The following is a 13,534-nucleotide window of genomic DNA, read 5'->3' as shown; positions in this document are numbered from 1 at the left end:
CTTCCTAAGTTCCCACTTTCCTAATTTCCCATATTCCTATTTCCCCATATTCCTAATTTCCCATCTTCCTAATTTCCCATCTTCCTAATTTCCCGCCTTCCTAATTTCTCAGCTTCCTAATTTCCCATCTTCCTAATTTCTCATATTCCTAATTTCCCATCTTCCTAATTTCCTATATCCTAATTTCCTAAATTCTCAAAATCCAAAATTTCCGTACATTCCCCAATCCTAAAGTCCCCAGTAAATATCCCCATAAATCCCCATAATATCCCAAATATATATTTCCAAATTCTGAACCTCCCAAAATTCCCTGGAACTCCTCCCTATATCTCAAAATCCCTATATCCCCAAATTCCCTACATCCCCACCCCTCAAAGTCCTCATACCCCTAACGATTATTATTCAACCCCTCATAAATTAAATTTTAAACCCCTAAACGTGATAGTACTCTATTTTTTCTAAATGCATCCTTAAAAATCTCGTTATTAAACGGACACTATAATATTTTATAGGTAATAATTTCAGGAGCGTATCAGAAAGCCATCGTCGAAGGAACAATAAATTTTCGAGTAACGTCGAGAATCCATTTCCATGCGATCCCACAGAAACTCGCTTAATCGTTATTAGTTTAAATCCTCGTATCTTACAGGAACATAAATTATGGGAACATACGTGAACAACATCGTTATCCTTGCATCACCTGCTGATCAATGTTTCATTATTGGCTTGAGATCGAACCTAAATTTTGATCGATGTTCTAACATTTTTTTTTGTCAATTTTCTAGTAAATTTTATTAATAGTACTTTTAACTTGTGTAAAAATTTTATTAAATAATTTTTAATCAATTTTAATTTGTAATAATTTTTATTTTTATAATGAAGCTTAATTTTTTTATTGTTAGTAAAATATTGCATTGTAACATTGTGACGCGTTGTAACAATTGTTATTGAATATTTTTTTTAATAATAAACCTTGTGAATGAAAAAAGTATGAATGTACAAGAATGGACGTACAAGTACGTAATATATTTTGTACTACATCAAAAACATAGACTTATATAACTAATTATCGTTTTTCAATTAAAATGAAATTTTTGTAAATAGAATTAAAGTACGAAGTGCAAACTCGATTATTCCGAAAAACAAAGATTCCCAAGTTTTACTCGGCATGTAACGGAACAAATTGCAGTGATATAATCTTAGAAATTGGCATAGGTAGGGGAGCATCACCTTTCTCACAAAACCTTTTATGGTCGACGTAATCCCATGGGACACAGTGACTCTCAACCACCTCTCACATTTCCAGAAACTAAATTTACTCGAAATTTCTCAAATTTTAACATCGATCAAATTGCTTCTGTAATTTGATTAAACTTTGATGGATTTCAAATTTAGCTTCCCTTCATACTGATATAATTTAATTGTGGCGGTTTCGAGTGAAGCTTATTTTTAACACTGGTTCTAGCTGAAATCAAAGTGTCAGACTGCAATTCTGATTATTGATATATTTAATTGAGATACACCTTTTGATATCAAGGTTTGTACAAAAATATTGTTTATTATTTAATTTTTTTAATAATATCTGTGAGTGGTGCTTAAAATACACTCTAAATATTTAGTTTGTAATTTAGGGTTCAAATTGTAAATTATTGAGGTATCAAGTTTTTCTAAATTTTCTAAAATAAATTCGTATCAAGTTTTTCTAAATTTTCTAAAATAAATTCGTATCAAGTTTTTGTAAATTTTCTAAAATAAATTCGTATCAAGTTTTTGTAAATTTTCTAAAATAAATTCGTATCAAGTATTTCTAAATTTTCTAAAATAAATTCGTATCAAGTTTTTCTAAATTTTCTAAAATAGATTCTTAAATTTTTAAGTTGCAAGGTTTCAGATTTTTAAATCTTCAAATTTATTAATTTAAACAAGTTTTGAATATATTTTGAAACTTGAAAGGGTGAAGTCTTCATAGCACCCTAATAGCTCATATGTACTGCATACACATGTGGTTTACGACTCAATGAAGATATGTGACATATGTGACTTATATGAGTACTGTAACTTATATGACTTATGTGAATATATTTTGAAAGTTGAAAGGGTGAAGTCTTCATAGTGTCCAAATAGCTCATATGTACCATATACATATGTGATCTAGAGCTCAGTGAACATATGTGACTTATGTGACTTATATGAGTTATGTGACTCACATGAGTTATGTAACTTATACGACTTATGTGAATATATTTTGAAACTTGAGAGTGTGAAGTCTCCATAGTGTCCAAATAGCTCATACGTACCATATACATATGTGATCTAGAGCTCAGTGAACATATGTGACTTATATGAGTTATGTGACTCACATGAGTTATGTAACTTATATGACTTATGTGAATATATTTTGAAACTTGAAAGGGTGAAGTCTCCATAGTGCCCAAATAGCTCATATGTACCATATACATATGTGATCTAGAGCTCAGTGAACATATGTGACTTATGTGACTTATATGAGTTATGTGACTCACATGAGTTATGTAACTTATACGACTTATGTGAATATATTTTGAAACTTGAGAGTGTGAAGTCTCCATAGTGTCCAAATAGCTCATACGTACCATATACATATGTGATCTAGAGCTCAGTGAACATATGTGACTTATATGAGTTATGTGACTCACATGAGTTATGTAACTTATATGACTTATGTGAATATATTTTGAAACTTGAGAGTGTGAAGTCTCCATAGTGCCCAAATAGATCATATGTACCATATACATATGTGATCCAGAGCTCAGTGAACATATGACTTATATGAGTTATGTGACTTACATTAGTTATATAACTTATACGACTTATGTGAATATATTTTGAAACTTGAAAGGGTGAAGTCGTCATAATGTCCAAATACCTCATACGTATTCTATACATGTGTGTCCTGGAACTCATATGTGACTTATATGACTTATATAATGTATGTGAGTTATGTGACTTATATGAGTTATATAACTAACGTAACTAATGACAATTTTAAAATACCACGAAAAGTAACCGCGAGTAATGAGAACCACTGAACAGTACAGTCTCTTTCTCACGACTTCTGCCACGGCCACTTACCCCTGCAGCAAACAACCAAGCCCCAAGCAGCCCCAGGTAAGCATAGGCGGTGCACGTACATTCTCTGGGTCTCTTTCAGCATTTACTATGCCCGCAATAGATACCTGGGGCATTACTTTGCCTGCACGATACATAAGGGGATGGTTGAGTACGCTTTCCGGCCGGGAACAACGTTGCTGATGGCCTCGAGTAGCTCGTGCACCCCCTGAAAATTCTCCGCCACGACTTTCCAACGCTTTTTCCACGTTTTTCTCTCGAGAGCCCGCCATTACTCGCCGAGTTTACATTTTACGTATCGCAAAAGGTTCTTTTCCTACCTGTCCACGTCGTGTTTGAAGGGGGATTGGATTTCCCGGAAGGATAGCGGTCAAATTCACCTCCTTGTTTTTCTTGCGTTTCAACTTGGACACTTTTATCGAATAACGAGCTAATGGTGGATTCGAATTAATCAATATTTGTTAGGGGGTTGTTTTCTAACCATTCTGTTGTTTCTAGTCTACTAAGATCTACTGCAATTTTCTTTTTGGTAAAATAGGGGAGGTGAAGTATTTGTAAACTCTTTCTTTTCTGTGATGATTCTGCAAGGTTACAAAATGTCATAGGATTTTTTTCTGGAAAATAGGGTTGTACTTTCTAAACATTTTCTATGGACGATTCTACTCTGCAAGATTACATAATGTTCATAAATATTTTTTTAGCAAAATTGCAGGAAGATAGGGATGCAGTAGAATATTATTTTCTAAACATTTTGTGGATGATTTTACTGTGCAAGGTTGCACAATGTCATTGCAATTTTTTTTAGCAAAATAAGGGTTGTAGTAGAGTATTTTCTAAACATTTTCTATGGACGATTCTACTCTGCAAGATTGCATAATGTCCATAAATATTTTTTTAGCAAAATTGCAGTGAGATAGGGATGCAATAGAATATTATTTTCTAAACATATTCTGTGGATGATTTTACTGTGCAAGGTTGCTCAATGTCATTGGAATTTTTTTTAGCAAAATAAGGGTTGTAGTAGAGTATTTTCTAAACATTTTCTATGGACGATTCTACTCAGCAAGATTGCATAATGTCCATAAATATTTTTTTAGCAAAATTGCAGTGAGATAGGGATGCAATAGAATATTATTTTCTAAACATTTTGTGGATGATTTTACTGTGCAAGGTTGCACAATGTCATTGGAATTTTTTTTAGCAAAATATGGGTTGTAGTAGAGTTGCAATTTTTTTTAGTAAAATGGGGGATGTAATAGAATATTATTTTTTGAACATTTTTTAGGGGTTTCTTCGAAATTTTTTTTACTAAAATTACAGTAAAACAGGGGACAAATGTAGTAGAATATTATTATTTTTGTAAAACCTTATTATTTTATAACAATAAAATTGTCGTGAACAGACTTACAAGTTTACTATCACAAAGTTCTAATAAAACTGCAAAATGAGGTAAAACACAATAGGGGATGAAGTCTAATGAAGTGCAACACAGTATAATAAAACAATGAAATAATAAAATAATACAATAACAAAAATGGAAATACCTTATTACATCTGTAAAATGGAATGGGGTAGTGGTTCATCTGCGGCAAACCGCGATCGTAGAAAATCATGGCACACACACACAGAAAGCGTAAAAACGAGAGGAAAATTCAAGCACCGACCCAAACTCTACGACGGTCGAACGAAGACTACGAATGTGCAGTGAGGTCGACCACCGAGGTGTGGTGTATTTGGCCTGATGTTTTCAACCGTTCCACACCGCTCGGACGCGATTGTTTACGCCTTAATACTTTCGTACTAGGCAATTCAAACGAATTTCTCGCTCCAACACAATTACCGATATTCTACTGTTATTTGTTTCCGAATCAAGGGTTCTCACCTTTCAAGTGTTTTCCAAGCAATTTTTGTTTCGACAAATATTTGTACGCGTAATTTGTTCGAGAACTAAATATATTTATTTATTATTATAAGTGTTTACGCATAATTTGCTGCGTAATCGATGGTATTAATTAACGTGTCTGGGTAATCTGTTTTTATTTTTTTAACAATATCGTTTTCGGGTATCCTTCATTTTAGTTATAATTTGTTATAAACAATAGGTCGGAAAAATAACTTTTTAAATAAAAAGGATTAGTTATTATTTTAATAGAAAGGGCTAGTTTTCCTTAAATTCAAAAAGCCCGCCAAAAGTCGCGTCACTAAAAAAGCAAATAAAAATTACTTATAAAAATTCAATAAGTCAACGATAATTTTAAATAATTCGAAACGAAAGTCTCCATATAAGAATAAAAAGAAAGATTCTAAATATTCCATAAATCAAAGCACAGAGAATAAAATGACTGATAATTCGTGATAACAGAAAGCGTTACCCTTTGTTCGTAAAAATCAATGCGTCACCGCAGAATATAATGGAAGAATTGGAAATGCAGGTATATATCGCGAAAAATATTCAAAGCTCGTTTGTCGCCATCGCTGTCGAGCCACCCTTTTCCTTTTCGCGAGCATAACTGCATATCGTAGCTACATCTCAGCCGGTGGAAAAGAGCCTGCAGGCACGTCTTCACAATACTGCATTACGATACCACCCCATTTACACCCCTTCCTTTTCTTTCGACCACCCCTCTGTCTCGGCAGCCAACCTCTTGCCGAGGGAATTGCCGTTGAAGGTTCCAGGCGATGCAAGATGGAAGGCGATCCTCGGAAATGAGATCGAAAGTAGGCCCGCGACGCGGATAAAAGGAAAAGAAACGAGATTCATGCGTGCCCTCGTCTTCGCTTGCTCACTTTTTTTTTTTGGGAACAAAAGGTACAGGAAAAATGAGGAAAGTAACGGTGTAGTTCGTCTCTCGTTGGAATGCTGTTAGTCGAGAATTTAGGTCGCGTGATTCTTTTCCGCCCCCTCTTTTAACCCTCCGCGTGGATTGAAATTGCTATCGTCGCGATACACTCCTTTCACTCTTTTAACCAACTCAAATTGATATCTTGTGTTTTACCTCCTCTTATACGATTTTTTTTCAACTTTTTGAAGCTTCACCCGTTAATTAGGAATATGTTAATTAGTAACATGGGATGAAATGCTTCAAGCGGTGGGACCCCGGCTCTATAACTTCCCTACACTCCAGTAATCTTGTTAACCACCTTACGGCACTTTTGACAATTTTTCTAAAGGTTTTGGCCCATTTCAAGAAAGTTTCACTCTCTGACAAAAAGTCGTATCTCGCACGGTTTAAGCGGTGAGTGGTAGGGCAGGGTTTTATGGTATGTTGACTCGCCTTCGCTCACTGGGGGTTCCCACCGGCCGTTAGCCGTCTTTCGGCGGTTTTAATCATTTTCCTAGGGGTTTTGGCCCATTTTGAGAAAGTTTTATTCTATGACAAAAAGTCGTATCTAGCACGGTTTGGTCTGTGCATAGTAGGGCAGGGATTTTATAGTATACTGATTTGCTTTTGCTAACTGGGGCTCTCCACCGCCTGTTAGTCATTTTTAAACAATTTTGACAATTTTCCTGGGGGTTTCGGTCCATTTTAAGAAAGTTAGATTCTATGACAAAAAGTCGTATCTAGCATGGTTTGGCCTGTGAGTGGTAGGGCAGGGATTTTATAGTATGCTGACTAGCTTTTACTTACTGGGGGCTCTCCACCGCCCCCTAGTCATTTTTAAACAATTTTGACAATTTTCCTGGGGGTTTTCACCCATTTTAAGAAAGTTTGATTCTATGACAAAAAGTCGTATCTAGCACGGTTTGGCCTGTACGTGGCAGGGCAGGGGTTTTATAGTATGCTGACTAGCTTTTGCTCACTGGGGGCTCTCCACCGCCTGTCAGTCATTTTTAAACAATTTTGACCATTTTCCTAGGGGTTTTGGCCCATTTTAAGAAAGTTTGATTCTATGACAAAAAGTCGTATCTAGCACGGTTTGGCCTGTACGTGGTAGGGCAAGGGTTTTATGGTACCTTGGCCCATACTCGAGGCGCACCGCTGTACCTGCTGTGTAACCATTATACGACGCATTGTATTACCATAAGGTACAACGCGTTATATCCTTTACCGATTGATCCACTTCGCACCTTTCAAATATTAACGCAAAGGGGATGAGAACAGAGATTTAACTTTATTAAATTCCTCTTTAAATATATAACGCGGACCTTCGAGGGATCGAGCAACTTCGAGAAACTTCACCAGATCCTCCGTCGAATTCTTTCATTTTTTTTCTTATCCTTACATTCGGACTGACGTTTCGCTGTAAATTGAACAAATTTTTCAAGATACACTTTCGCGCCGAGCGGAATATTTCCCCGGCCACCGTATTAAACAACAAACTTTCCTCGACGATCTCGAGTCGAGCCAGAACTTTCAACGAATCTTCAATTTACTCTTTCAACCTCCCCACCTTTTCCCCCTCGCTATTTCCCCCTCCGATGCTCTCGCTCGAGAATCGTTTCGATTCTTACGATTTACCATCGTGCCGCGATTAAAGCGCACTCCGATGCACTCGACTGATTCCCAATCGAACTTGGACGAGCAATCAGGACGCTTGAGCAACGATGTTATCAATTACTTCGTTCGAGGTGTTACCTGTCGCGAAAAGAAACGGCTGAAAAAGATGCTACTATGATAATTGATCAATCGATGGATACTCGGCCGGCTATGGTACTTCGAACTCTTTCGTGATTGATTGGATAATTTCGGGATTCGGATTGCAGGGGATTTAGGGATACGGGGATTTAGGGGTTCGGGAATTTAGAAATACGGGGACTTGGAGTTTCTCGAATCCCTAAATTCCCAAATTTCTACATCTCTATACTCCTAAATGCCCGTACCTCTAAACCCCCGTACCGCTAAATCCCCGTACCCTTAAATCCCCATACCCCTAAATCCCCGTACCCCTAATTCCCCATACCTCTAAATCCCCGTACCCTTAAATCCCCATACCCCTAAATCCCCATACCCCTAAATCCCCGTACCCTTAAATCCCCATACCCCTAAATTCCCGTACCCCTAATTCCCCATACCTCTAAATCCCCGTACCCTTAAATCCCCGTACCCTTAAATCCCCATATCCTTAAATCCCCATACCCTTAAATCCTCGTACCCTTAAATCCCCATACCCTTAAATCCCCACACTCCTAAATCCCCGTACCCCTAATTCCCCATATCTCTAAATCCCCGTACTCCTAAATCCCTTTACCCTTAAATCCCCGTACTGCTAACTCCCCGTACCCCTAACTCCCGTACCTATAAATTCCCAAATCCCCAAAATCCCAAATTTCTAAGCCCCCCAAGTCCCCAAATCTTCCACTATCGAAACCCTCATTGATCTAAAAATTCATCCAGAAAAATCCAACTATTTTATGAATGCTGCTTACCAATTGCATGTTTGCATGTTTCAGATACACCTCATTTAATATTAAACTACAACAGACGGCTCGAATTGCTTTCTAATCAAACTCTTTCGATAAAACGGAAAATTCCCGGACGAGCGTCGGAGTTGTTTCGCGAACTCGTAAAAAATCGAATCGACGAATAGAGAGTGAGATCGAACAGGCATTCAACTCGACTACGAGGCCTCGTAAACTCGAAACTAGACGATGAACAGAAACCGGAACGGGAATGTTCGTTGTTGAATTAGTGACGATTCTGCCGAGAAACGGCTGCGGCTAGTTTGCGCCTAACACGCGAGTCTAGAAAGAGGACCAACAGATAAAATCCTGTGTATCGTTTTCTTCTGAATGGCAAGAGGGGGGAGAACATTTCTCAATTGATCGCGAACTTCCTGACGGTAATGCAGCGAATATACAGCAAGCTTACGGGTAGCTTACCGCAAATCGCGGTCATATAACGCGAGACAATACAACGCACAAAAAATTGAGAAGTAAAATTCTTTCCACTAAAATGAGACTACTAAAGTACGAAATAAAGAGACACTTAAAATATTTACAAGTAGCAATTACTCAACTAGTCTTCTAGTTCTCTGAAAGGAACTCGAGCCGGTGGAGTATGCATCTTGAAGCGGATTCAAGGTAATCAAGAAGGTACGCGGGTGTTTGAGGACGTCGGTTCAAAGGCAGCCCCGTGAATCCCGAAGGAATATAACAGAACCGTGTGTAAAAGGGTTATATAATTGTCGGTCAATGCGGTCGGGAGGCAAACTGGCGTCGTTTGCTGCAATTTAACCCGGCATGACAAACTGTTACGCGCGAGCTGCTTCGCTAAACGTGGCTGATTCTCCGCCATTGTCAGACAAATCCTGCGAGTAGCTCTCTGATAACGAGTTTATCTTCTGCACTTTGGTGAGAGGTCTTTCGGTATTTTCTTCTGCTTTGAAAATCATTTTCCATTTTATATTATATTATATTACAGGATGATTGTAATAAATGGCACTTGTGGACAATACAGAAGATGACGTGTAGGATTCAGAGCGAATGGAGTCAGAATACAGTGGGAAGTAGGCTTCTCTAGGGAAGCCCTAGGGAGTAGGTCTCTCTAGGAAAACACTAGAGAGTAGATCAATGTAGGGAACGTTACAAGGTTGGGAGAATTTTCCCTAGGGACGATGGTATACAAGGAGAGTTAGCATGTGAAGTACGAGTAAGTCGAATTTCAGGATTCCTGGGTTTTCAAGATTCATATTCCCTGGGAATTATAGGTTAGGATACTTAGGTTTCAAGGTTCCTGGAGTCTTTACAATTACCACGCGTCGAATTACTACGCGTCGAATCACCACATATCGAATTATGACGCGTCGAGTACTCAAGCGTCAAATTACCAGGCGTCGAGTACTCAAGCGTCAAGTTACCACGTGTCGAATACCCACGCATCGAATTACCACGCGTCGAATTACTACGCATCGAATCACCACATATCGAATTACCACGCGTCGAGTACTCAAGCGTCAAATTACCACGCATCGAATACCCACGCGCCGAATTACCACGCATCGAATTATCACGCGTCGAATTACTACGCGTCAAATCACCACATATCGAATTACCACGCGTCGAATACTCAAGCGTCAAATTACCACGCATCGAATACCCACGCGCCGAATTACCACGCATCGAATTATCACGCGTCGAATTACTACGCGTCGAATCACCACATATCGAATTATGACGCGTCGAGTACTCAAGCGTCAAGTTACCACGCGTCGAGTACTCAAGCGTCAAGTTACCACGCGTCGAATACCCACGCATCGAATTGCCACGCGTCGAATTACTACGCATCGAATCACCACATATCGAATTACCACGCGTCGAGTACTCAAGCGTCAAATTACCACTCATCGAATTACCATGATTTGAATTGCCACGCGTCGAATCACCATGAGTCGAATTACCACGCGCCGAAGTTCCCATGGTCCCCAGAGTCTCCACAGTTCCAGACCCCCAGATTCCCTATATATCCACAGTTTCAGTCTCCAGTGCCAAGTTCGCTAGGACCTCCACAGTCCACAGTCCCTCGGATCCCCAGGTCCCCACATCCCCACATTCTCTACAGTTCCCGAATTCCCCAGATTCTCACAGTCCTCGGAATCGCCATATTTCCTAGCTTCCCAGAATCCCTACGTTCCCTTGGATCATCACAGTCTCTACTGTAGACAAGCCAGGAGTTGGCGCGTAGGTCGAGCCAGAGTAAAAGAAACCACTCGCTCCACCTAACCACCGTGAACACTTCCAGTTACATTTCGGCAAATAAGAATAATGACCATAACTGCTGAAGGCGATTCGCGCTATCTCGAGACGTTTGCCGACTGTCATTTTTGGTCTAATTGGTGTGAGCCGACATACCGAAAAGGCGTCCATTTTTCTATTCTGATAGTAGCTCTAAACAACTGGGGTCACGCGACAACTCGTGCGTTGGCGGCGGTATCTGTATTTCTTATCGATACAGTTTCTGTTACCTCAACCAATATTTGATCTTTGCGTTATGTAAGCAAATTGTGATAATATTTAACTACTTTGCAGTTAAACGAATTGTTGGTGTTATTGATACTCATCGTGGTTCATTGATACTCATAGTGATGGTATAAAGTTATAAATGGTTCTAGATTCCATAAATTCTGACAGTAACTAAAGTCACAATATTTCTTAACCTTCATAAAATCCCTAGATTCCGTAAAAACATCACAACCAAATTCTCTGTAGTAACTTTCATTCTTACCTATCAAACAAATCCCTATCTATCAAACAAACCCCTATAGACTTTGTAAAAATAATTATTATATTTAGCATAAATAAAATCGAATATCTCCACCATTTTAAAATTGAAATACAGACCCAATAAAAAATAAACCAAACATTTTCCTACTACTTTCAATAAGAATAGAAATAAAAACGATATCGTGGACATTTTGTTTATCAATAGCGTGTACAGTCCTTCACGTTGCCTCCGAATACAAAGAGTGAAACGAATGCTCGAATAATTAACTAGCTCGAGGATTCTTCTTTTTTCACGCAGCCCGTGGACCGGAAGTTGATGCAGACGGCATGGTTCTTGAACACGAGGAGGAAGAGGAACAGACACGGAGGAAGAACTGCGAACGGACGAACTCGTATTCATTTTTTATTGTTCAGATATCGAATCTCTGCGGCACAGTTTTTTATTGGGAAGCTTCAGAATTTATGTTCGTAGAATAAAGAATTCGTGAAACAACATAAAATTAATTAATAATGTTTGTATTTAAAATTTGTTAGATCACGGAAACAATTGTGGGAATGAAATAACATCTAACGGAAGACAAATCTTTTCGCAAAGTACAATAAATGTACTCAACACCGCAGGAAATCCTGTCTGAGACACAAGAAATACTTCCTTCAAATTATATCAAAACAATTACCACAGTTCCGTCGCTGTTTCCTCCCCAGCGTAAGATGTTACTTTTCATAACATTCTTTCCTACAACTCCCTGCACAAATCTAAAGCTTTGCCAAGATTTGCAATATCTCCTTCCAATTGCGTTACAACGTCGGAGTATGATTTTTAACCTGACGCAATCTCTCGACCACGTGATTCCATTAATTCAAGTAGCTAATGCCACGGAATAAAGTTGCAACGATATGCAAGTTTTCTATTCAGCTGAATTTCAAAAGGCCTGAAGTAAACGTCAACAAGCCACTGGCAAAACGAGTGAAACTCGAAGGAACGCTTCTTCCTTCTTTATACCTCGTTCCTTATGTACACCGGGTAATTAACGCGGAGTTTGCTGCGAAAGATGAAAAAGCAACAGCATATCAAACGCTTTGACCCGGCCAGGATTTAGTTTAATCTCCACTCGTTGCGATTTCATCCTTCCTAATATACTGTTTACCGTTACAAGCGTTTATATTTCCGTCGTTTATAATTTGTTTTGGTGATTTTGTTCGGGGAGGTATATTCAAGTTTTAAGGTTAGTGGGTGGAGGGTTTTTTTTGAAGCTCAGCACGCGATAACGCGTGGAATAGTTAGATGTATTTGATTCACGAATTTCACAATCATCTTCTGAATCTTCAGAATGACTAATTTTTCGACCATATAGGCACTCAGGACTCCATATCTTCAAGCTACTTAATTTCCCAACCATATCGACGCCCAGGTCTTCATATCTTTGAGCTTTCTAATTTCCCAAGCTTCTTAGATTCTCAAGTCTTCATAACTCCATGCTTACTAATTTCCTAACCTTCTCAGATTCCCAGGTTTCCATATCTACATGCTTACTAATTTCCCAACATTCTCAGACCCCCAAATCTCCATATCTCCAAGCTTATTAATTTCCCAACCTTCTCTGACCCCCAAATCTCCATATCTCCAAGCTTATTAATTTCCCAAGCTTCTTAGATCCCCAAGTCTTCATAACTTCAAGCTTACTAATTTCCCAAGCTTCTTAAGTCTTCATAACTCCATGCTTACTAATTTCCTAACCTTCTCAGATTTCCAGGTTTCCATATCTCCAAGCCTCCTAATTTCCCAACCTTTTCAGATCCCCAAGTCTCCATATCTCCAACCTTACTAATTTCTCAAGCTGCTTGGATCCCCAAGTCTTCATAACTCCATGCTTACTAATTTCCCAACCTTCTCTGACCCCCAGGTTTTCATATCTCCAAGCTTACTAATTTCCCAACCTTCTCAGACCCCCAAATCTCCATATCTCCAAGCTCATTAATTTCCCAAGCTTCTTAGATCCCCAAGTCTTCATAACTTCAAGCTTACTAATTTCCTAAGCTTCTTAGATCCCCAAGTCTTCATAACTCCATGCTTACTAATTTCCTAACCTTCTCAGATTTCCAGGTTTCCATATCTCCAAGCCTCCTAATTTCCCAACCTTCTCAGATCCCCAAGTCTCCATATCTCCAAGCTTATTAATTTCTCAAGCTGCTTAGATCCCCAAGTCTTCATAACTCCATGCTTACTAATTTCCCAACCTTCTCTGACCCCCAGGTTTTCATATC

The 13,534-nt window shown here is 38.6% G+C and overlaps 1 protein-coding gene across 11 annotated transcripts in view; it reads right to left on the bottom strand.

Annotated features, from left to right (window-relative positions):
* Window positions 1-13,534, bottom strand: part of heph (polypyrimidine tract-binding protein 1 heph) — a 483,336-nt gene that overhangs the window by 249,341 nt on the left and 220,461 nt on the right. For 2 of the 11 annotated variants that reach the window (XM_076541300.1, XM_076541302.1), the window contains exon 1: window positions 4,653-4,817. The exons of the other annotated variants lie outside the window; for them this stretch is intronic. In XM_076541300.1, the coding sequence (XP_076397415.1) occupies window positions 4,653-4,721 (69 nt within the window). In that variant the 5' untranslated portion in view covers window positions 4,722-4,817. Of the gene's footprint in view, window positions 1-4,652; window positions 4,818-13,534 lie in introns of those variants that run through there. 11 annotated transcript variants of the gene reach the window in all.

This window comes from Megachile rotundata, chromosome 16, assembly GCF_050947335.1.
Source record: "Megachile rotundata isolate GNS110a chromosome 16, iyMegRotu1, whole genome shotgun sequence".
NCBI classification, from domain to species: Eukaryota; Metazoa; Arthropoda; class Insecta; order Hymenoptera; family Megachilidae; genus Megachile; species Megachile rotundata.
The sequence above is the reverse complement of the archived record's forward strand: the minus strand, read 5'-3'. Positions and strand labels throughout refer to the sequence as shown.